We start from the raw sequence: 25,520 nt of genomic DNA, 5'->3' as shown, positions 1-25,520 counted from the left end.
ATGATGGCAAATTTCATATAATCTTAAGCCATAACTTGTTAAAACCTCTGTAAATCTTTTATACCGTTAACTAGCCCACGAATGATAAAGCTGCACAAAGTCAACTGTAGGATCCAGGATTCTCTTGAGTATATTCACAGCCATCTAACATACTGAGGGCTGCGTTTCAACTTTATGTTTGAAAAATATCAACAGCTGCATTGATCCAGAAAGTACATCTGCATACACTCCCTTGTAAAAGTGTTTTACAATCATGCTCCTCATGGCCTGCAGGGCAGACCGCCCAGCATGTTTCAGCTGTGTAAGTATGCCAAGACACCTGATTCAACAGCTTATCGTCAAGTTCTACAGAAGCCCGTTAATAATCCACCAATTTAAAGCAGGTGCACTCAAGCAGGGAAACATTTAAATGCTGTACACCAGTGAATCCTGGTGATTAGGATGGTGAAACCCTTTAGTGCAATACAAGCTCCTCAACCTGCTCTGTTAGACTCCTAAATAAAAATCTTGTCTGAGAGTGTGTGCATTATAGACAGTTTGCATGTCATTGTTAACATCTGGAAATTTCACGCATGCGCACAGTGGTGGAGGGCTGAAAGACAATTCTTTTACTTGCCATCCAAAGTCACGCCACCATAGTAGAACAGTTCCGCTATCAAAATGACAATTGAAGATATAGGTATTATGAATTTAATACCTATAAAATTAAATTCATAATACCTATTATGCATTAAATTTTCAGCAAAGGAAAAATAATGCAGAAAAAACATTGAACAGCTCAAAACCACTTGTTTTTTTTCCCCTCACTCTGTGTCAGCGATTCTACACTTAGACTTGTTGCAATAGAGATTGACTCACAACAGCTCCACTAATATGTCAGGATTCGACACAAAAAAAACAGACAAACATATCCCCCACAAAGAACAGAACATTCTTTGCATTGTAATGTTTTCAAGCTTTGTTTATTTTGCGATTATTAATAAGTAACTGCCTAAATACAGTGGTGAATGATTAGATAATTTAAACACCTACTCTACTGAGGTGACACACCGACTGTCAGGGAGTTGGTGTGTGGATTGAAATTTTATTTAAAATAAATAAACTGAACTGAAACGCACCAAATTCCGTATCACATCTACATATGAAGTTTGTCAAAGTCAAGCTAGCATATCTGAGCTACTTCTCTCTACCTCACCAGTCCCTTTTTCATTTAAATACTGTGGACATTTAAGATGTAGCTGGATCTAAATTAGCTAATTACTAATTTAAAGCCAGTTTAGAGGCATACACTGAAGAGGGCTTGCCAGACTGTTTCCAGTGTCAAAGTAGGAAGGCCACATTTGTGCTGTGGTAAAATGAAGTGCTACTATGAATGCAGATTTATCTGTCTAAGGTCCATTAGGGTCCAACTCCACAGCACTGAGGGTCTGTAGTGTATTAAAGCTAAGGTGCAGGATGCGGTCACTGCATGTTGCATAATAATCTTTGTCATGTATATGAAAATATCTTTTAAAAATAGCCACACGAAATCCTGCAGCATTTGTCACCCGTTAATTATGGGCACAGCTGATATTCACTGTGGCATGAGTAAGATAATTTAACTTATGGAAGTTTATAAGCCAATCCCACACACTATCAAAATCAATTAGTCCCATAATCCATCAAAACGTAGTTGAAAGATAATTTTTTTCTCCTTCACACTGAACAATTCTTCTTCTGCCTTCAAAGACGCAGAGGAGATTGCTGCATTCTGCTTTTATTTAGGATCAATCCAGGATAAAAAAGTTTCAACAAAGAATTACGAGATAAATCAACATTGAGTGAGTAATTGAAGCAATAAAGGAGTAACATTAAAAATAATAAAAAATATATGCTGGTCCAATACCAGATCATTTCACCCCCAATCCAATTGCATGATAACCTCTAGTCCTCAAACCAGAGTACTAATGTCAAATTAGCTGCCCTGCAGTCCTTGACTGTTTTATAAAATATATCTGCAGAGGAAGAAATCACACACAATTGTGCCTTCAAAATGCAAAATTTCTAATTTATTTGTAAGATTTACAATTTATAATGTCACAAAGTTTCTCTCTTTCTCAAGCATTGGTTTAGAATCTAGTGATAAATCACAAATGGTTGTCTGAAAAGATTTCACACAGCATCACATGAATGAGTCACATTTTATTTACTTTCTGTCACCACAGATTGGGTTGACAACCTGAGGAATGGAAGACAGTTGTCGTCTGTAACGTAAACATTTGATTGGGGGAGTGATAGCAGCATGAACTGTGTGAATACAACAAAACAACATTCTCCAATACTCCAAATGGATTACATTATTGTTGAAGGCTATTTGCGAAACCAACTTTACTGATCAAAGATACCACATCGCTTCTTTCCACAACTCTAGGCTGAAAGGAGAATTTTTTTGTCTAAACTATCACATTTTAATCCAAAGTTTATACGTCTCTTTGAAGGCTAATGAAAGAACTTTGTGATTTAGGTTTGACTCCATCTGTATTTGAATCTAGGATGGGAAAGGTCTTGGAAAAAATGGAGGAAGGACGAATGATTTGTTTCAGACTACATTGATAAGCAACTCTAAGGCGGACCAACAAAGTAAACTCTGGTCTGACTACAAACTTAGGTTTATGTGAACTCTGGTATGGTTCGAATGCATATGTGGATGCCAAGTGGACCGGAGAATAGCTCTATAAGCAGGACTGTATCAATTAGCACTTCAGAGAGAAATAGCTTTTAATCTTTTCCCAAAGATAAGAGGAATCCTACAACCACTAAAATCTGATGCCTGGTCTAACACACCTGCATCAAGTGCTAGATCATTATGCTGTAGAGGCGGATAAAAAAACAGGGGATGTAATTCAGCCTGTGTCAGAGCAGAGACACATCTAAAATAACCACAATAGACTCTTAAGGACTTTAAGAGTAGTAGTTGTCCAGCTTTTAACAAGGAAGAGAAACCACCTCGTGATTTGTAACTGTTTCACTTTGAAAATGTCAAACATCTAATCATTCTGTTGAATAAATAAGGGTTTACATTGCATTTTTAGCATACTAATCGATAGCTATAGAAACATCATTTGATGCGTACTGAATATCATCTTAATTTTGTTGAGGTTACGTAAGTGTTGAACCAAGATACTTGAACATTGGTCAATGAAAGAGTTACTGGATAATTTATTTATCACTCCAATGTTGGTTGAAGAACTAAAAATCTCAGATAGCTTTCTGAGGTAACTTAATGAAAATACAGTTGATATCACAATAAAACATAAGATACAACCGAACTATCTTTTACATTTTTTATTTAATGGTGAAAAGGAAAAAAGCCACAAAATGGTTTAGTCCATCACCGGATCTCAGTTGGATTTAGTTTCATTTAATCTTGTTTCAGACCACCGCAAATGCACTCAAACACCAAATCATGCATCAGTTCACAGTGGCTTCAGTAAAGGTCCAGTATAGTTTCATCAGCTGTTTTCACGAAATATAATAAAAAGGCAACTTGTCGAGTATCTGAATTAAACCCACCATTTATAGAAGTAATTTAGAGCGATATCTTCTAGGTAAAGATATATACACTCTATGACCTCCTCAAAACATTCAGTGTAAATGTTAATAGTTGTGCAGCCTGAAGTATTTGTTGAAGGTCATCCATTTTTAAATGGTCTGCACAAGATTCTACCTAATGACATTTGAGCATGAAGATAAAATTCCAGGTAATTAGCTGGGTTAGACTAATCCTCTGGCTGTAATCCTAAAGATGACTCCAGATTGTCTGCTAGAATATCTGCCACAGAGCCATAACAGTTTGTCCAGCATACGCAGCTTATTGTCTGCTGGGTGCCGAATCAGGGTTTACGGCAGGGGTTCTATAAAACAAGTTCAGACTACGACCCACGTCAGAGCAGTTCAGATACAAATGCAGGCTTGAGATGTTTTACTGGCACAGCAAGAAAAGACTGATCAAGATTTATGATTGTGGAGATATCCCAAAGTCAAAACACATCCTAAACGCTATATTTACTCTGCTTTAAGTGAAGTTTGGATCATTGGACACAGTGCAATGTGAAAGTAAACCGTAGATGAAAATGGAACAAATATCGCAACTTTGATTCCAAATTCAACTGAGTCTCCCGGACTGTGAGGTGTGGAAAAAATCTTAAAACACTTCCACAACTTTAACTGACCTTGTAAAAAACTATCAATCTTGACTACCTAGAATGGAGTCTGGCTGCTTGAGGACAAAACGTAAAAAAGGAGAAGCAAACAAAGTTTATGAAAGTAATGGTATCAAGTGCAGAATTTCTGTTTTAGCCATAAACTGAATGATTGATGCTAATGATTTTATATTGATGGCTTTTTTAATTTCTTTGTCTTTTCTTTAAGAACCAACACAACACATTTTATTTCAGCTTAGAGCACAAACATGATCCAGCCTCACCAGTTTGGAAGTTTTTATCTCCATAAAAAACTACCAGTAAGATTATATCTCTGTGAGAGCCTTGTTAGGATTAAAGTTGTTTTGGGGAACTTTTATTAGTAAGACCGTAAAGATAGCTGGTGTCAGATTTAAAGGAAAAAATGTAAACGGTAAGATGCAGCGGTCTCTTTCAGCATATTCTCACTAGCAAGTATTTGTTCTTCTTTTTATCTCAAGTTACGGTCATATGCTCAAATACAATTGAAAGAAGGGGAAAAAATTCTTATCTTTGAATCATTTATTTATGTTTTTATTTAAAGGGATGCATGGTTTCAGTATCCCCAACTTTATTTTAAAGTTTAAGAAGAGCTAAAAAAAAAAAAAGACCTTCAAGTTTAAAAAAACCCCATAAAAGACAGTCAACTAAAAGTTGTTTACTATCCAGCTGGAAAGCTGATTGTATTTTACTTTAGGCTCAAGCAAATTCAGCCTAGCTGCCGATCACTGAACCCAAAAAAAGAGGGTTTACAGAATATCCTAAATTTCAATACTCTTCTGTGCATGTTTTTCCTTCCATCATGATCAAAGGGTGTGAGCCTAAAATCAAACACTGATTTTACACATTTGAATCGTGTCAGAGTCATGCAGGGAAAGAAACTCTGCTGCCCAAACATAACATCAGAGCAACAGTTTGATTTCAACAGTAAACAGACTGACGAGGGGCAGAACAAACGCAGCACCCCATTATGCCGCTTTGGCTCTCATTTTCCTCTTCCATGCTGTTATGTTTTAAAAAGCGATGAAAAGATCTACAGCGTAGAATATTAAAGGAGCTGTGTTGGGAAGTCAGGGTAAAGCTCAGTGAAGGCCACGGCCTGAAACTGTTGAGCAGATTTACAGAGCCTGAGGTTGCAGCTCGATGAAGAAAACAGCCACACGCTACTGTTATCAATTCAACATCATAGCCCTGGCAATACTAAAGCTATTACTCATCTACTGTACAGACATTTAGCTATGTAACACCTACCCATCATCAGAAGTTCTTTAGTTTGAGGCGTTATAATATAATAATTCCTTTATTTAATCAGGTAAACCCCGTTGAGATCTAGATCTCATTTTCAAGAGGGACCTGAAACAAACTTCACTCCCCGTCGGGGAATCGAACCCCGGTCTCCCGCGTGACAGGCTGGGGATACTCACCACTATACTAACGAGGAGGATATAATTATAATTGCGTTATAATTGTTGTACTTCATCGGAAGCCCAAACTGGAGTCATAACCAAAATAAATTGGATGCAATATAAAACGCACAGGATATGATAGTAAATTAGAATATATGTTAGATATTCTAATTTAATCAAGAAATTACTGAAGAATAAAAAAGTATTTTGTAAAAATGCTACTCAAGAACTGAGTAACTAATCATAGCATTTCATTTTTTAAGATGTCGGCCAAAAAAAATTACGTAAGATTATGAGAAAATTCAGTTTAAGGTAAAATGAAGAAATATATGTACACATAAATAACAAAGTGACAAAATAACAAATTCAGTCAGAGGTAACACTTTTCCAAATATATATATTTTTTCAATATAAAACGAATTAAACTAATAATTCTGGTTACTTGGGCGGCTGTGGCTCTATGGTAGAGTGGTCATCTTGCGATCGGAAGGTTGTAGGTTCGATGTGCCTCTGGGCAAGGCACTTAACTCCAAATTGTGTATAAATGTTATAAATGTGTGTGTGTTTGTGAGTGCAACTGGGTGAATGTGACTCTAGTGTAAAGTGCTATGAGTGGTCAAAATGACTGGAAAAGCGCTATATAAGTTCAGGTCCATTTACCATTTAATACTTACAAAAGGTAATGTCTTCAGTAGATGTTAGAACACAGTGACAATATTTGGTGTTTACTGGATCTTCTTGGACTCTAAAGATAGAAAACAAAATTAGAATAACAAAGCTTGTGTACAAACTCTAACAAACTGTAGAGTAAGGTGCATTTTTGGTTAAAACATGTTTGTCCCTCATTCAGTGAAGTTATTATCAGTATCCAGAAATTTAACTTAAGTAAAAATAACTATACTTTATAATAATATTTCTCAAGTAATTGTAAAAAAAAAAAAAAAAAAATACAGAGCGGTACACATGCTGTAAAAAGTTTTTTTCCCCAAAATAGTTACTTGGGTAACTGTAATTAAGTAAATATAGCTAGTTACATAAATTAGTTCTGGATTACTGTTATATAAGCCTGCATCGTATTAGGAAAACATGAAATTTGTAATAACATTGGATTAATGAATCCTATGTTGGATTAACAATTTGACTTGTGATAAATAAATAATTAAACAGTTTTACTATCCTTCTGCTGTGAGTTTATTACAAACTCAGACCAGAGATAATGAAAAGTCTATTCAGCCTCTAGGGGAAAAAATAGTTCCATTTCAACACCAAAGTTTTATTGTTGTTAAATGTTAAGTTTCTTAATGACTTGTCCTCCTTACCATCTCTTGACCTTCAAAACCTTTTTATGGTGCATTAGAGAAAAAGTCTCAAATATATGTTTAAATAAATCATTCTGTGCAGCATGTGTTTTGCTTACACCGACTTTGCTGACTTTGCAAGTCAATTTTACTTGTCAATTTTACTTGTATAAGATATTTCAGCAACACTGCAGTTCAAGCTGCTTTGCACCATTAAGTCATTATACAGTAACCAGTTATGAAATGTCACATTTTTGTCAAATGCCATCATCAAGCAACTACACATCAAATATATTCATCAATGTTCCACTTGCTTCTAACCCCTTCTGCTCAGGTGGCTTTTTAGGTGTGATTTTAAGGAACTCTGTTTCGGGTGTTTTGCCATTTTCTGGATGTTTATTATGCAGCTGTTATGTATGGTTTTCCCCATTTGCAATAAAGCTAGCGAATGTCTTCTGTGCCCTTTTTCTTTGTAGATTTGATAACCCGGCAGCTGTCAGTCCCACTCCCAGCAGGCAGCTGACCTTTAACTACCTGCTCCCTGTGAACGCATGGCTGCTGCTGAATCCCTCAGAGCTGTGCTGCGACTGGACCATGGGCACCATTCCTCTGGTGGAGTCCCTTCTGGACCTCCGGAACCTGGCCACTGTGGCCTTCTACGTGTTCCTGTGCCTGCTCGCCCACTACAGCGTGTTCTCCAGACACAGCTCAGCCAAGACGGTTATCATGGTGAGAGGAAGTTTTGGTCAGCTTCATCTACATTCTTATGCAAACACTTTGAACGCTAATTGATTCATATTCGCACAGATGCACATAGAAATGTTTTTTGTGGCCTTTTTTTGTTGTTTTTCTTGTAATTTTCAGGTTGAGTATCGGATGTGTTCAGAGTAATTTTAACCTGTTTTAAAAAATTAATTAAATTCCATACAAGCATAGTTCATTTGGGGATACAGCAGATTCTATTCCTGAGCTAAACAGGAAGAAAACTGAATTGATTATCAGAGAAATTAATATTAGGATTTAACAAATAGCAAGTCTTCAAGTATTTCTCATATTCTTAATGACTTGACCACCTTCACCTTACCACATCTTTACTTTCTAAAATGTTTTAGCTGCATTACATAAAAAATGTCACCCAAAGTATTTCCGGAAAAAAAACCCCCTACTTAGACAAAAGTCCGACATTTATTACCAACGCCTGTTGTGCTTTTACACTGCATGCTGTTTTAGAGCAAAAACATCAGTGAAAGTGGTTCCTTGTGTCCACAGGCACGTCCACAGCTTAAAAGATGCACAAGGAGAATTGTGTGGTTTTTTTTTTTCTTGGATCAACATATTAAATAAGGCTTCAAACTGCCTTAATTCACCAAATACTAATTTTATTACCCTACTGTGCACTGTTGCCTGACTTATTCTCTATAGAACTTCTGGTTTTAATTCATTTTGGCTGCTGCCTCTCTGCTCTAAAGCATTGCATCAGAAAGTGAAATGAAAAAAATGGGGGGTGGGAGGAAGAAAAAAGAAGAAGAAAAACAATTTTCTAGCAATAAAAGATAGGATCTTGCTTGAATTTAAAAGGAAAACACGGGTGGTGGTTGTTCACTGTGGGTTATGGAAAGAAAATTAGCATTTGTTGTGCAACAGTCTTATGGCTCTCATAGTTGAAGGTCAGTGAACTTCCTTAGTCTTTCATTTTTTAGAAAGAGCAACACAAATCAACACTAAATAAACTCAATAATGACTTGTACAGTGTTTACTCTGGTTTGCTAGGAACATTTTGTGTTACATTGCGTAACAGTGTCATACCACATCAACCTATTTAGCATGTTTGCAAGGTTGCCAGCTGTCTCACATGGAGCATGAGACACAACTCAAAAAGCTGCTGTTCTCTGGGAAAAACCAGCAGTTGCAGCATTGTTTCTCACAGTGACTGCTGAGCTTTTGCCTGAAGTCTAAATTTCAGGAATTCCTCTGCTTTTTATTACTGTAGTTGGAAAATGCTATTTTATTTAGGAAGGTTTGTATCAATTTGTCTAATAAATTGAAATCTAAAAGTCCATGTTGATAATCAGTTAGGATAAGCATAAATCTAGGAAAACATTAAGTGTAACACCATCCATTCATTATCTTTTGCTTAATCTGGTGTTGGGTCGTGGAGGCAGCAGCTTAAGCTGAGAGGCTCAGAGATCCTCTCTTCAGCCACTTGTTCCAGCTCCTCTGGGGGAATCCAAAGGCGTTCCCAGGTCAGCCGAGAAACTTGGTCCCTGTCCCTCCAGCGTGTCTTGGGTCTTCCTCTGCGTCTCTTCCTGTTGGGACGTGCCTCGCCATCCAGGAGGCATCCTAACCAGATGCCAGAGTCACCTAAACTGGCTCCTTTCGATGTGGAGGACCAGCATCTCTACTCCTGAGTCCCTCCAAGATGATTGCTTTCTCAGTCTACCTCTAAGGGAGAGCCCTAACATCCTACAGATTAAACGCATTTCGGCTTCTTGTATCTGCGATCTCGTTATTTTGGTTACTACCCGAACCTTGTGACCATAGACGAGGGTTGAAACGTAGATCGACTGATAAACTAAGAGCTTCACCTTTCGCCTCTGCTTTTACCACGACAGACCGTTACAGAGACCTGCATCACTGTAGATGCTCCATCATTCATAAAGAAGACCGCAAGATACTAAAACTCCTCCACCTGAGGCAGGACCTCGTTACTGATCTGGAATCTATACCTTTTTCTGAGTACAAACTATTTGGACTTGCTCCTTTTCATCTCAACTGCTTTGCTTTCTGCTGTTCCAGCAGAAGCCTGAGATCACAATCCCATGAAGCAAACAGAACCACGTAATCTACAAAAAGAGACTTGATCTTGGAGGCCAGAGAGTAGAATGGAAAGTTTTGAGAAGCGATTGCCCGAAACCATGTGGCAGCACATACTGTTCAGAGGCCTAAAGTGGACTTCAGTGGACTAAAACACTGCTTGGTCCTGGTCTGACCCAGCCAACAAAGGTTCCACCAACACCTTCTGGTATGTTTTTACGATAACATGAAAAATAACATGAGAATTAAAATTCCCTCCTTTTCCAAACTTGTGAAACCATAATAGCGGTTCCCTTCTGCCATGTCTTTTTTTTTTTGTTGCCTGAATTGAAAGACTCAAATACATGCATACACCCACTTTATTATTTTTTTAGGAAGTTGCAAAGAAACTGCAGTCCTGTTGTAGTTATCAACTATTTGTTTGCATAATTCTGGCTGAATATTTGACCACTATTCTTATCACAAATGGTAGAGCTTTCAGTTACTGCTAAGGGCCTGGCTTTGAAGCATCCTCCTTACATTCTCAATAGATGTAAAGTCAGGGCCATTCCAGAAGCCTAACTTTTTGCTTTTTCCAAAGCCATCATTTATGCATCTTTTATACAATTGACCTTTTGACACAGCCAATTTTGTCCAATTCCTCCGATGAAAAGGAATTGCTTAAAATGATTAGAAGCAACCCAAGAACCACCAATCATCAAGCCTGTCATAAGCTGGGAAAAAGCTGGAACATCACTGTCACTGTGCACAGCAAAGAGAGCTTAACATCATTATGTGAGGGTGCTGACCAAGAGGGAAGTCACTACTCCAAAATTGATTCATTAAATCTTTAGTGAAGTTTTTTTTTTAGATGCACAAGTTAAAAGTTCTTCTGGAGAAAGGTTTAGTCATCCTTTGAGATATAGACTTATCTGTTTGGAAAAGTAACCGTCTCTTCATCTTAAACTCATGAGACAACAGTGCCACCTCTGGAAGCAGTTCTTTATCAGAACTGGCATTAATAAAGGTTGAACCTTTGTTTTATACCTTTTAGACAAAATGACTGATCTGTTTGTGTGTTTTTTGTTCTTCTCAGGCCTTGTCTTTGATCGTCCTGCCCTTCATTCCAGCGTCCAACCTCTTCTTCCCTGTGGGGTTTGTTGTTGCAGAGAGAGTACTTTATGTTCCCAGTATGGGATTCTGTGTTCTTGTAGCACATGGATTCAAGATCGTCTCACATAAAGAGTAAGTAGTTGTCCAAACTGACAAGTATTCAAGCAGTGACTAAAATGAAAGAGTGCATTTCCCCTTCTGTAACCCAAAATATCTGTTTGTTTTTAGAATTGCTTTTCTATTTTGTTGGAAGTCTTGATTTGCAATTTACAAATTCTCCCTTCTGTATCATGTCTTTTTATAATGTTGCAATTAAAGTAGTCATTGTAAAATTCATATGCTGGCATTAAATACGAAAAAGCACATAAATGTTCAATATCACAAAACCTAACCTTATTGATTGTGAATGTGACAGACAAGCACATTGAAGTGCATTTGCTTGAAACTTGTACAGTGGTGGACCTGCTGTAAAGATCATGTCTGATGAGTTGTAGGCCCTGGTTTTAGGTTTGGTGTTTAGTAGCCGCGTTTCCATTAACCACAGAATTGCACAAATTGAAATTATGAAAACAAATTTAGAGAAAAGGCAGTCAATTTTGAAAAAACTAAAGTTTTTCAATAGTCTTTGTTATAGGATGAGGTGATTTTTTTTCTTCAGTTTTATCAAAATAGACGTATTTCACAAAACTACAATGGAAACACTTTTTTCACATCAAACAAGTCACTTGATAAACAATCATTTGTTACCTACTGGTGGAAAAGACAAAGAAGACGACAGGAAGTGGTAGGAATACGATTGTTTGTTTTTATTTATTTTTTCAGACTACATGCAGCTGGCTCCACCAGAGCTCTCACAGCAACACATAGTTTATAGATAACTTAATTTGTCATTCGAAATGTGTTGAATCCATAGCTCTTCTGTAAAATCTCTGACTACAGTTTCCCCAAAATGCTGCATGTGTAGCCACTCAAAGTAGGCGGGGCTTGTCACTCCTGAATAAAATGCCGACGTTTCCTCTGATGGCTGATGAATGATGAGCACCACGGCTGAATTATGGATATATCTCATGTAAATGCTTACATCCCTCGCTGCCATGATTTTAAATGATGTATCATGAACAAACTTATTCATGTGTGATTTTATTTTTCTTTCTTATTTATTGGAAATTGCGAAATTTAGTTTTTTCAACATTAGCAGAATGTAAACAGAGATTTCTGCATATTTGTAATGGTACGCAGCTAACATAGCGTGCTTTGGTACATTCCAGTTCTTACATTCACTTTTGACCAGAAAACCTTCTTCTCCATGTTGCAGTGTAAAACGTCTTCCCCAAGAAACACTTGGAGCATTATTATTTTAGCAGGGCCTAAATAATAATTTAGGCTCTGCTAAAGACTTGTAAACAGAAACTAATATAGTAAAAGCATAGTGGTGTGAGTTGTTCTTAAAATGCAGAATTTATAAGCACTTGAGCTTTAAAACATCAGCTTCATAAGTCTTTTCAGTATCATGGCCAAAACAAAAGTGCTTTAAAGTCTGACTAAAGCTGTTACTCACAGACAATTAAGGAAGATTTCCTGGCTGCTGATTGGTGTGCTGCTCACCACACATGCAGTGAAAACCTTCAACAGGAACTGGGACTGGGAGTCGGAATATACCCTGTTCACCTCTGCCCTGAAGGTAAAAGCTTAGACTAGAGTATTTTGGCAGTTTTCCAGTGTCCAAACAAAACTTTAATTATCCTGTGATAAAGACTTTGTTAGAGAATTTAATAGATAACACAACTTTGATCAGTCAGGTTATCTCTGAAAGCTTTTTTGTTTATTAAACTGTGTGCCATTTCAGGTTAACAAGAACAACGCCAAGCTGTGGAATAATGTCGGCCACGCTTTAGAGAACCAAAACAATTATGCAATGGCTCTGCGGTATTTTCTCCAAGCCACTCGAGTCCAGCCAGGTGAGAGACTTCAAGTCGGACGTCTTTAAATCATTTGACATATTTCCATAAACTGATGGTATCTTGCATGTGGTAGTCTCAGACCGCAGATGTTTTGCTTTCTTCTGTGAGTGTTTCAGAGAAACAAGATAGCCATTGTTTTCTTGTTTTTTTGTCAGTAGTGTAGAGTCCACAGAAACTGAAGTCGTTATAGGGAACTCCTTCAAGCTGAGATTCAGATGCCTTCTGGTTTGGGATGCTTAGATGAACTAATTTGCATCAATACAGGCATGGACATGTCGCATTGATAAAATTTGCCTAAACAACAAATGTAACAAATAATACATCTGATTATTTTAGCAGCCACCGAAATAATTTTCAGATTTTAGCAAATTGTTACACATTTTTATTTAAACTGCTGTGATTTGATTCTAGGTGGACACAAGATTTCCATGCTGTGAGAATCGGACACTAGTTCCATTGGTTTCCAGCTGCACTTATGAAAGCTCATTTCTGAGCAGAAATTTGACTTTTTTTTTCATCAGAGGAGGGTTAAAGAGGTGCTACTCACTAAAGCGTAGGGGAACACAAGACACGTTATCGAGACAGTGACCTTTTTTGTTGTGTCATACACACTGCTGTTGTTGACTTACATTACATTGTAGTTATGTTTCCTTACATCCAGAAATTACCGCACATATCACCGAACTGGTACTTAATTGGCAGTATTATGTAAAATTAACTTTTTTGAACTTCACGTGGTCATATGATATTATTCCCTCAATCAAAAGTACATGCTCCTGTGGTGTACGCTTTATATCATCCATTGCAACTTCCTGTTGCCCTCAAAAAATAGGAAGGATAAAGTCACAAGAAAACACAAGCGGGTTATTATTTCAAACCCAAGACAAATGAAAAGAATCAAGGCCAGTTTAAATTTAAACTGTGGATAATGGCATAAACATGTAAGAGTGTTTTGTCCTAGTGAATGAGTCCATTATGTTGAAGGGGTTGAAAGAGACTACTGTTGGTGCATTAAATCCATTATAGTGGCTCTTGATGTCGTCTCTCCTCACATGGTGAAGAGCCATCCAGCGATCCATTATGTGTCTTCATCTTGAGCAGACAAAGCTACACTTCAGCATTCTACAGCAAATGTGCAGGTGAAATACTGTTGGCCCTTTCATTTGGGCCGCAGGATTCTTCCCATTCCTCCGCTTTCAGGAAGCCTGTCATCAGCTGGGACATCATAAAGTTTTGTCGGTTCCCCACCAGCAAGTGTTTCCCCAAGATTAACAATGTAAACACTTTAACCCAGTAAGGATTTCCTGCCACAGTCATCAGGAACAGGTTCTTCTCACCGTTCAAAGTTTGGCCCGCTCATTATAGTTCTCAGCAGGATTTATTTTGCTTTCTGAATCGCACAGACGTGTGTCTTCTCCTCTGAAAAGCATCACACCTTCATTAGTGTTTAGGCATCAGATTAGTTTACATTAAAAAAATATTAAAGCAGCTAAATTTCTGAATATAAAGTTGTTCATTTGTTGATATATGCAGAGCTGGACCAAAGATGGAAGATCAAACCATCTTTTCCATCAATCGTAATGGTTAAGGATCATATATCATTCTCTGTGTTGGCTTTCAGCCAGATGGAGATTTTAAAGAGGAGCGGCAAAACAAATGAGGTGGATTAGCAGAGCTGCTGACTGACAGTGTCATCAAGACGTACCACTGTGAAATTTCGTCTTTGAATTAGCTGTGTATGAAAATTTACTTTTTGGAAAATCTGATTTATTCATTCATTTATTTATTTACTTATTTATTTTTTACCAACTTTGGGCCCACCCAGGTCCTACCATCTTGTTACACAGGCATGTTTTACAGCTTGTATGTTTTTACACTTTGAATTCAGGTCAACTCCCTGAAGGAATGACTGAAATCAAAGGAAGTTGTTGAAAATATTTTCTGTTTGTAACTTCATCTTAAGAAAAGAAAGGGAGAATTAAAGAACATCAAAAATCAGATTTGGTATGAAAAAACCCCCCCAACAAAATCATTTATTTTATCATTTAAGTCACATTTTCCAGCCCTGCTTTGAAAATACTTGGATCATATGAGTTTGGTAACATTTATTTTCCCTTTTGGGATCATTTTGAATTGATGTGATCTGAATTTGTCAGAAACGTACGTTTGCTCTTGCCACAGATGACATCGGTGCTCACATGAACGTCGGAAGAACGTACAAGAACCTGAACAAATCCAGAGAGGCGGAGGAAGCGTATCTGGTTGCCAAATCCCTCATGCCACAGGTAAGTCCTCATCGCACGTAGCATTGATTTCCTTATTGCAATATCGCCGAGTGCATTTCTTCAGAATGTCATTGTTTGCCACCTGTAGCTTTTGTCTTGTGTTTGTGTGTCACAATTTTTGTCTGGGAGTGATCTTATCCACCAGATCACTGGTGGAAGGAATACCAAACGCAGCTTGCCACTGTTCACCCAAGAAAAATGAACTCCACCTATTTGGCATGAAGACAGTGGAATGCATTACTGTCTCTTTAGATTCCTAGGAACTCTCTTTACGCTTTCCAAACTGTAGTGCACACCACACCTACCTAATTACTCCATTTTCTAATGCAACTGTTAAAACTAAAGTTGAAGTCCAGCTGTCTCTAGATTCCACAGCTGACATCAAAGTGACTTTTCACGCCTGAATGCAAAATTAGCAATCTGTTCCCGTAAAAAAAAAAAAATCAGGTTGGTATTTAGTGCAACGGTATTTTCTCTTCTACTGCAATCAGGTTATTCCGGGTAAGAAGTACGCGACACGTGTGGCCCCCAATCACCTTAACGTCTACATAAACCTGGCAAATCTGATCCGGGCCAACGACTCTCGGCTGGAGGAGGCGGATCAGCTGTACAGGCAGGCGATCAGCATGAGACCCGACTTCAAGCAAGCCTACATCAGCAGGCAAGATTTTCTCGACTCGCTTCCAATTTGAACATCCACAAGTGGTTTGTGGGAGTGTTCGTGCCCCTGTGAACCGCAAACGTCAGAGTTTCATTTAGATGTTTCTGTCCCAGAACCGCACAGAGTTCTTTGCATTAGCTCAAGCTCACATTGAGTGCAGGAAAATGCAAAAATCTTGCTGCAGATTCTTAATTGGAGGCGAGGTTTTTACTGCAACTCCCGCTGGATTCACAGCCCTTTTCTTAGTCGCGTGTGTACCATCGTCCCATTTCATCTGATTGTTTGATGAAAAGCATGCGCACAACATGATGTTTTTTAAACATCATGTTTTAAATATCAAGTTTTTTAAAATTGATATTTGTATTCAGTATAAAGTTCCAAGTCTATTGGGTCGGAACCTAACCCAACTTTAAACTACTTCAAAATGTTATGATTGGCCTCTCTGTTCCTCAGGCACCATGATTTTTGCTTGTTTACTGAAACCATCAGAAGTCGTCATGGAACGGATTTATGGATTTATGCTTTATTGACTGAAGCATAAATAATTATGGCATATTTACTGTACGCCATAATTTTGGTTCTTGTGCGGTTATAAAAGTAAGGTGGGATTTTGTGATTTTTGTGAAAATGATTTTGTGAAATCATTTTTAAACAATTTGTATTTTTTTATACCTTATTTTGTGTTGATCTTTCATATAAAATCCAAATAAAATAAGTCGGGAGTTTTTGGTTCTAACATGGCAAATTACAAACATTTAGGAGGAACGAGATTATTTCTTGTCTTTAGTTCAACTTTCCAGCGTGTAGTTTATGTCTGAAATGTGATTAATTGATTATTTAATCCTTTATACAGGAGTTTCTCTTGAGACTCATTCATTTACAAGACAGACCTATTTACATACATCACAAAACCATAGAAACTGTAATAAAATCTTCTAAATTTTCATCAACTAATTTAGTAATCGATTAATTGTTAACCAGCGTATAGAGACTCAAAAAAGGGCCAGTCCTTGAAAGAGCAACATATTCAGAGCAAAATAAATACATATTACATTTAAGATTTTTAAAAATCCTTCATTGTCTACTTATGTGGAAAAAAAGTCTTCTACTAAGTACTTTTCAGTATCCGGTTATTAATAGTTTAATCCCAAAAATAATCACCAGATCAGCCTCGCACTGTATTGATGTTACGTCAAGCAGAAAGAGTTTTTTACATGTTGATGTTGGAAGTATTTTTAAGCTGCAGGTGCATCTTTTGCTACAAATGATCAAGCTTTCACTAAAGGAATGCTATTTTGTTGCATTTTAGGCAAAAAATAGATTTTTTTTTCTTATTTAAAAAAAGAAATTATTTCTTTATTTCAGTGTATACTTAATATTGTATAAAATAAGCTTAAGTAGTTCAACAAAAAAGGCTTCAGGAGGTGGCAGTTTATTTTTTTTAAATTCATAGTAATCGATTAATCATTAGAATAATCTATTACTAAAATAATCATTAGTTGCAGTCCTAATATAGTTTGTTTGTTTGTTTGACAGAGGGGAGCTGTTGCTGAAGATGAACAAGCTGACAGAAGCCCGGGACGCATACCTGCGCGCATTGGAGCTTGACAGCTCCAACGCTGACCTCTGGTATAACCTCGCCATAGTCAACATTGAGATGAAAGACCCGTCTGAAGCCCTGAAGAATTTCAACCGCGCCCTGGAGCTCAACCCGCGCCACAAACTGGCGCTCTTCAACTCGGCTCTTCTCATGCAGGAGTCTGGTGAGTTGCAAGAAAGTGAAAACTTGCGGTTTGACGATTTGTGGATATGGAGAAGCCAGACCTGTTCAAACACGCAAAAACCCGTTAAATTGAATGTGTAGTGCATTGTCTGAGGAGGTTAACAGCAGTACTTCACTTGTCAATTGCATTGCTTTTCGCTGGTGTAGGACATCAACCCTCCACAAACTGGAATGAATAAAGGAAGTAACCTGTTATTACCTCTAGGGTGTAACCAGGTTCTTAAGAAATGTCCCCTATGCTGAAGAGATCAGGGCCAAGTTTCTGTCAGTTTCTTTTATTTACTGACTAAGTGAGAAGAAAAACATTGAATGTTGTGTTTTACTTGCAGCAGGTTTGACTGGAAGGCCAGGCAGCTTTAGCTGTTTGTTTAGAAACCAACAGAAATCTGTTGATTACCACGGCAGATCAACATAAAGGGAAAATTAAGCCACTGAGACATTATACATATATTACTACATTGTTCTACAAAGCTGGGTTACTTTTTAGAGCAATAAACTTCGGGGTGTTGTTAAACTTTCTTTCTGCACTGCGCTCAGTTCCTGTGTCTTTGAGTGATATCTGGATTATAATCGCCATTTGTTACAAAAGTTGACTTGTTAGAAGCTTTAGATTCACAAAATCTGTTACAGTATTATAGGTAATAATTACTGGTGTGAAAGGCACTTACTAGTACATCTCAAAAACTTAGAATGTTACATGAAATTTATTACAAATAGAGTAAAATATTGTTACATTTTATGATTATGGCTTGAAAGGGTTGAAAACCTTGTGTGGTCCAAGTGATTGACTTCGAATGTGGCCAGGTTTTCAAGAATTTTCCATTTTTAAGTGAAGACAATCACAACAAAAACAAAACAAAACCATTTACCCAGACTTTGTGTGCTCAGATTGAAAGCAGATGTGGTGACGGGTGAGACCTGGCTTTTCAACTGTTTCTACTTCCTTCCAGGAGAACCAAAGTTCTGGCCTGAAGCCAACCGTCGTTTCCTCATCTACGTGGAAGAGGAGCCCGACGACGCCAATGGCTACTTCAACCTCGGCATGCTGGCCATGGATGCTAATGAAAATGCCGCGGCGGAGCACTGGATGCGGAAGGCCATCGGCCTGCAGGCCGGCTTCCGCAGCGCGCTGTTCAACCTGGCTCTGCTTTACACCCAGTCCAAGCGGGAGGTGGATGCCTTGCCCGTGCTGGACGAGCTCCTCCGCCACCACCCGGAGCACGTCAAGGGCCTGATTCTGAAAGGCGACATCCTCATGAACCACAAGAAGGACACCCGCGGCGCCAAAGCTTGCTTCGAACGCATCCTGCGAATGGACCCCACCAACGTCCAAGGAAAACATAACCTGTGTGTGGTCTACTTCGAAGAGCGGGACTTGCCGCGGGCCGAGCGGTGCTTGGAGGAAACGCTGGCCCTGGCGCCCAACGAGGAGTACGTGCGCCGTCATTTGAGCATAGTGCGCAGTAAAATGGCCGCCATGAGCGCGGCAGGGGAGCCGCTTTCCAGGGAGGGTGGCGGCGGCGGCGTGTCGGCCAAGGAGGAAAAGCTGCAGGCGGCGGAGGAAACGACGGAAGACGTTGCCGCGGGTGAGGAGGAAGGGAGGGGTGCCAATGCTGACGGAAAGGGCGATGAGGATGAGAAGAATGTGCGGAAATCCTCAGCAGAAGACCTCGGGGGTGGGGTGGCAGACCAAACAGAACCCTTGGACAGCACTCAGGCTGGCAAACGGACTAAGGGCAAGTCCACTAAAGAGATTAAAGATATAGAGGAAAAAAGGGCAGCAGCCTTGAAGAGACTAGAGGAGATAGAGCGCATACTAAGTGGTGATTGATTCTGGTGCGGTTTGGTACTGGACTGTCACCCCTCCTCTTAAAACATGTTTATTCTTAATCAGCTGGGATTTCTTTCCAAATTTTTCAGTGTTTGTCTTTTTCTTTCTTTCTTTTTTCAAATCACAGATCTTGTAAAACGAAAAAAAAAGACTACAAACTTTACGCACATAAAACACATCATCTGTTTCTTGCCCATCGCAGATGTAGATGCGAGCTTGAACTGAATGTGAATTTCACACATTGTTTTGTTTTGTTGCTCTATGTGTAGTCATCGTTTACCACTGGATTTGTGTTTAATAAGATGTGACTCCCTCTTCTGTTGTCGTTTGAAAAAAAAAAGAATGATTGTATCTGGGACAATTGGAGGATGTGACACGCTCCCCTAGACTTCTCCGAGGCAGAACAGCTCATAGCTGAAAATAAACCACACAGCGAGCAAAATACCCCCCCCCCCCCGTCCCCCCACACACACACACACACACCTCTCCCACTAAATCACAGCAGCTAATATTTATTGATCTCACTCTGCACTTCCTTCTATGACATCATCCCATTTCCAGCTGCCTTCTCGGTTTCGTTGGGGGTCTTCCTTCCGAGTGTTAGCCCTGATCTGTTTGTCACATTTTCACGCCTGTGTTCTGTCCTGTATCTTCATTAGAGGTGGATGTTTCGGATGTTTTTCTTCATAATCTGTCCTGAGGACATTGCTTCTACATGGGCTACACCCATTTTTATATGACTGTTAACAATGACGCACACCACTCCTTAGCAGAGGCCATGTGTTTTCATTTTCCAAAGCTCCTTCCACCTCAGGAGGGGAATTTTCTTAGCACATTTGCAAAACATGGATTTCCTACATCCTCTCTGCACAATGAGGATGATGTAACAACCCGTCGCAACCAAGACATAATTTGGACGATAGGTGTTTTATAATCGTTTGGGCAGATTTTGGCAGTGCCAACAAGTTGCATTTTTCTCCTTTTTCACTCTACTGCTAAATAAGCCGCAGATAGCTAGCTTAAAAAAATGATAACCAAAAACATTTGTGCACCTTTTAACAGGACTGGCTCATCGAAAACACTAAACCTAGTCTCGCATGTCATTGTACCAATGCCACACACTCTATGCTCTTCAAAGGTATGCATTTTATTTCTCAAAGGCTAATCATGGTAATTATAGCACTTGTGATGTTCTTCCTTTCTCTCCTCTGGATCTGTTTATAATTTTAATAATGGAGGCAGCACAGAATAAGTCTGTAAGAATCAGTGAGGCGGTACTACTTAAAGGCCTTGTCATTCATTCATTTTCTGGCCCTGAAAATATTATCCTACATCTGTATTCAGGATTTCACATCCAGTGTTATTTATTAGTATTACATTGCATACACTGCAGGGAAAAGCTTTGGCAGTGTGTGTTTTTGTGTCCGTTATGTTTTTTTGGTTGTTTTTTGGTTGTTTTTTTTACCATGTCAAGCATAAGTTCCATCATGTATTTTTTTTTCAAAGCCTGTCTCAGACAGTGTTAACAGTGTGTCCCATAAACAAGGTACAACTTTGGACAACCAAGCATCCAGTTTATGTTTTTGGGTGTACCTCATTTTCAGATGTTCTTCTTTTTATAACAATCTGAGGTTTTTATAAGACCCGTGGTGATGGCAGTGGTGGTTATTAAATAAAGTGGGATCAAAAATCATGATTTTGTTCAAATGTTTTTCTCTCGCATAAAATTCCAACTCTGTGGAACTGAGTTGCAGCGGTTGGTGTCTGTCCGCAGTTTTCACTGAGTAAAGGCTCTCCCATACTTCATCTGAAGCATCGTAATCGGCTCTTACTGACGTAGTTGCGTGATGAAAGTCGCATCATTTTGTTCGGAGGGACCTCCGTCTCAACACCAGGCCAGTTTGAAATATTTCGCACAGAGGTCTGTGTGATGTGTTGTGTGATTGGTGAGAGACTTCTTGCCGCGTTTTGTGTGTGATCACATGGCCTGTGTGAATATGAACATCACCAGCCATGTGACTGCATATTGGCTGTTCAGCTGCGGATGCAGTGTGGGAGAGGCTCAAGAGGCAGGGTACGCCCTGGAGAAATCGCAAGTCCATCACAGGGCAAATCAATTAACAGTCAGGTTTTTGGACTGCAGCAGGAAGCTGAAGTAACCAGAGAGGACCCACGCAGGCACTAGCTAAGCCCTTATTTAGCTGTTATCTGAAACAACTTTGTACAAGTTAGCATGAGTCCCTGCTCAAATCAAGGTGAATTGGTTAGGATATCAAGGAACAGAAGCATCCTGTAAGGTTGCCCAAGTCCAGTCTTTGCATCCCTACTCCAACACACTTAAGTCAAAAGGCTGAATTCCCTCCCAGCAGTAAATTAACTGGTAACCAGTCACTCCTTTGGTGTGTTAGAGAAACGATGTACAGTACTTAAAAGTTGCAGGGTTTCGGCTCTCAAGGACTGGACTTGGGCACTCCTGGTCTAGAAACTGCCGGAGCATCAGCGTTTGTAGCCCTGCTGAATTTTATATTGTCATGATCAAAGTTGGGATTGAGCAAAGGGGACGGAGATGCATCAAAAGATACAGCTCTTTATTTTCTATCCAACATCCCACATCAGAGACGTCTGGTAGGCAGACGACACTCAGAGGAGTGTTACCCAGATTCCCTCTTTTCAAACCGGATCCATTCAAATGAGTCAACGCTCATAAAACTACCAGCAGCTGAAGTCCAGTCATTTGCAATGACTTGGCACTCGCTCTCATGATTAATTCAGTGTGTGCTAAGGAATCTGATTAATGCGTGAAAATTGCAGATGTAAATTAAAAAAGCAGACAATATTCCATACTGAAATTCAGCCAGTATTTTTGGCCTACAGAGTTCTATTGGAGTACTCAATGTGAGGCTTTTAGGCCAAACAACTTTGTGCCAATTGCAAAGCATGGTGTTGGTACTGTCAAGGAATGAAGTTGTTCCATTGTGAATGGTACTGGTGTATTGTACAAAGTGGACAATTAAGGACTTCCTATGAATTGTAAATTATTCTTAACAAATTGAAGCTGGTTCCATAGTAGGTAAAGTATACTCACACTGAAGTTCCAGAATGTCCTTCAAGATCTCTAACTTCGACCATGTTGAAAATTTGTGGCCTATGCTTAAGAGCCAGGTCTGTGGCAAGAAACTAACCAACAGTTTAGATGAGCTTTACTAAATTTGACAAGAGATTTGTCAAATACCCAACCAGAATTATGCCAAGCTTCCTGATAATTTCAAAAAGTGTTGACGATGAATAAACAACATGTATCAACAAGTTATTTGAGCTCGTATCTATTATGCTGACCCTACGTTGGTTGGAGCCAAACTTGTTCACCTAAATTTTGTTTTAGAAAGAATCACGTTTGCATGGTGTATAATCATCCCTTTCTCTCCGCCATCCCAGCCACATGCTGGGTGTGTTTTAGCATTTCTCACCTTGTGAGGCCCGCTTTTCCAACAAATACCACATTGCGGGGATGTGGTATATACATTGTGGAACACAAAGCCTGGACCCCATAAGTAGATGTGCTGTTTTTGAGTAAGGAGTTGGATTTAGGACCAACGTGGGAATTGAGTTTAGATTATATTTAGGGTTAAGCACGTACTCATAATGGTTACAGGCTACAGAAATGAATGGAAATCGATGCAAAGTCCTTATGAAGATAGACATATTGTGTGCATGTGTGGCCTTGATATATTGTAAGGACTATTTTCTGAACACATGCTACGTTGTGAAAACTGACTGCTCCTTATGAGGCCCAAAGCACAGGTTAGAGACAGATTGGTGCTGTTTTGGGAGTTGGGTTTAGATTAGTGTTAAGGTTAGTTTTACAGGTATAGTGTGAATTAAGTTTTGGGTAAGGTTAGCATTAGGTATATACTGGTCCTGGGTCGAGTTAGGCAAATACACTTACTAAGAAAAAATGGAAGTCTATCCAAAGTTCATCTTTCTAGGGTTAGAACTATGAACTTGAGTGTGTAAACGTGACTCCAGCTGTGCGTACGAAGATACAAAGAGTGCTGTGTCGTCCTAGTGCTAACTCAATCAAAATGCCGAGTGAAGTTTCATATTAAGCTCAAACACGCAAAAAAACAGACCTCTGAAAATTAAAGTCTTAATGTGATTTACAACTGCATGACATCCCTCTCAATTATATGTAGAAACAGTTAACGTCTTGTACATTCGAGGCAGTGTCCACGAGGAGATGAACTAAACTCTGAGAGTTCATTTGCAACAGGGAGCGACTTTGTTCAGCATGATGAATGTGATTAATGTGCCTGACCCTCTTCAGTCAAAACACCTGGAAGCATTTTGTGACAACTGGTGTGGATTTAATTTGAAACGACTACAAAAATCTATTTTAAGCATCGGTGGATGACGTGGAATATAACATTTGATTATCAAAGACTATGTTTTGTACTTTTAAACTATATGACCTCTGCCTGCCATCAACCTTGAAATATTTCAACTTTGGGCGCTCTGATACCCAAACATCACAGTATGATTTCATGGAAGATGTCATGTTATAAGGTCTCATGTACAGGAAACATATTTAAGAGGGGGAAAAAAAGCCTAGACTGATTTGTCCCTGCTGATTTTGATGTTGGGAGAAGCTTGTCACAAAAGAATCATGTGGCAAACCTCTGAATCTTTGGTCATATAAAAAAAAGAATATTATAGAAAAGTTTGTTCATTATTATTAACTAATAATGAACAAACCTATTAATATTAGTTAATAATAACTATACACATAGTGAATAATGTGTATTGACTATGTGAAGCACATTATAGAAATGATTAAAACAGACTCATGGTTTCAAAAACAAAAATGTGGACTTAAAGAGTGCTTAATACCTGCTTACAGAGACACTATTATATGTTTTCCAGCCACAGTGCCTTTTTTATAGTAGAATTGTAGTATCATACTGTCAGTTGTTTTAAAAATTCTGCATATATTAAATATGACTTGACTTCATAAATGAATGCCTTAAAATTGGGCCTGTTTCTTTAAAAAACCCTGTCATTTTCTGAAACTCCACCTCCAAGAAGTCGTCACAATGTGGCTCCTCTACTAACCCCTTAATGTTTTCACCAGTAATGCACTGAGAAGTAGCTCGTATAATGAGCTCAGCAGGTGCTCAGTTCCACAGGGTGTTATCTAATTGCTGCTGGCTAGTCTGAAGGAGCTGAGTGGGGTAGCCTCGGGGGACGGCTGCTCTGCAATACAGAAGCTTGGAATCTTGGTCCTCGAAAGGCGGAGGTAGGTTGACCCAAGCATTCTGCACAGCTGAATGGTTGCCATGGAAGACTAATGGATTTCTCAGACATGGGTGTAAGAATCAAGAGAGCTCTCAAAGCATATTTCTGATGAGGGGATGACATAAGGTGATGCGAATCTCAAAAATTATAATTTTACATAATACTGCCCCCTTAAAGTACTTTTTCCAAAAGTATTTTTAATCTAACAAACGAGAGTCATCGGGACGTATATTCTAATGCACTGAATATTGTTGTATTCTCCAACCTGTTCCTGTCGTTTGTTGCTACTTCCGACGTCATAATTTGTCAAACACACAACCAATTCAGATGATGTCCAAAATAGCAAATTATTATGTGGTGAAGAGATTTGCCAGCTGGTGGCCAAGATCCTCGCTGGACTCAAGCAGATAACAGGAAGGTGGACACCCTTTCACCCAGTGATGTTGCGGTTAAGAGCAGAGGTGGGGACTCGAGTCACATGACTTGGACTCGAGTCAGACTCGAGTCGTTAAAATCACGACTTGAGACTTGACTTGAAAAAATGCTCAAAGACTCGGACTTGACTTTGACTTTCATGCCATTGACTTGGGACTTGACTCGACTTGAAGCTGTTTACTTGAAAAGACTTGATATTTTTTACTCAAAGTCTTAAAATTTAAAACACATTATTTATAAAGTGGCGTCATTAATTAATTTCACTCATTCCGTATCAATATGCGCAGACCGTCACTATGGTTTTCCTCTCTCCTTATGTATGTATGTGTACGTAGCTGCAGCACAACCAATCAAATTAACAGGATTTGGACGTTTAAAAAAACGCGGCAAAGCTACAGAGCTCAGGGAACGAAATACGAAATAACCGCTCGAATATGCTTCC

General features: G+C 38.9%; 1 protein-coding gene across 1 annotated transcript in view; it reads left to right on the top strand.

Annotated features, from left to right (window-relative positions):
- Positions 1-21,044, top strand: part of tmtc3 (transmembrane O-mannosyltransferase targeting cadherins 3) — a 33,245-nt gene extending 12,201 nt beyond the window's left edge. The window contains 8 exon segments of the mRNA XM_032545822.1: positions 7,401-7,653; positions 10,814-10,962; positions 12,391-12,511; positions 12,677-12,788; positions 14,973-15,076; positions 15,568-15,737; positions 17,274-17,500; positions 18,471-21,044. Of these exon segments, the coding sequence (XP_032401713.1) occupies positions 7,401-7,653; positions 10,814-10,962; positions 12,391-12,511; positions 12,677-12,788; positions 14,973-15,076; positions 15,568-15,737; positions 17,274-17,500; positions 18,471-19,351 (2,017 nt within the window). The 3' untranslated portion in view covers positions 19,352-21,044.
- Positions 21,045-25,520: the final 4,476 nt, after the last annotated feature.

The sequence above is a fragment of the Xiphophorus hellerii genome, chromosome 2, assembly GCF_003331165.1.
Source record: "Xiphophorus hellerii strain 12219 chromosome 2, Xiphophorus_hellerii-4.1, whole genome shotgun sequence".
In the NCBI taxonomy this organism is placed as follows: domain Eukaryota; kingdom Metazoa; phylum Chordata; class Actinopteri; order Cyprinodontiformes; family Poeciliidae; genus Xiphophorus; species Xiphophorus hellerii.
This window is presented reverse-complemented; position numbering and strand designations above follow the sequence as displayed.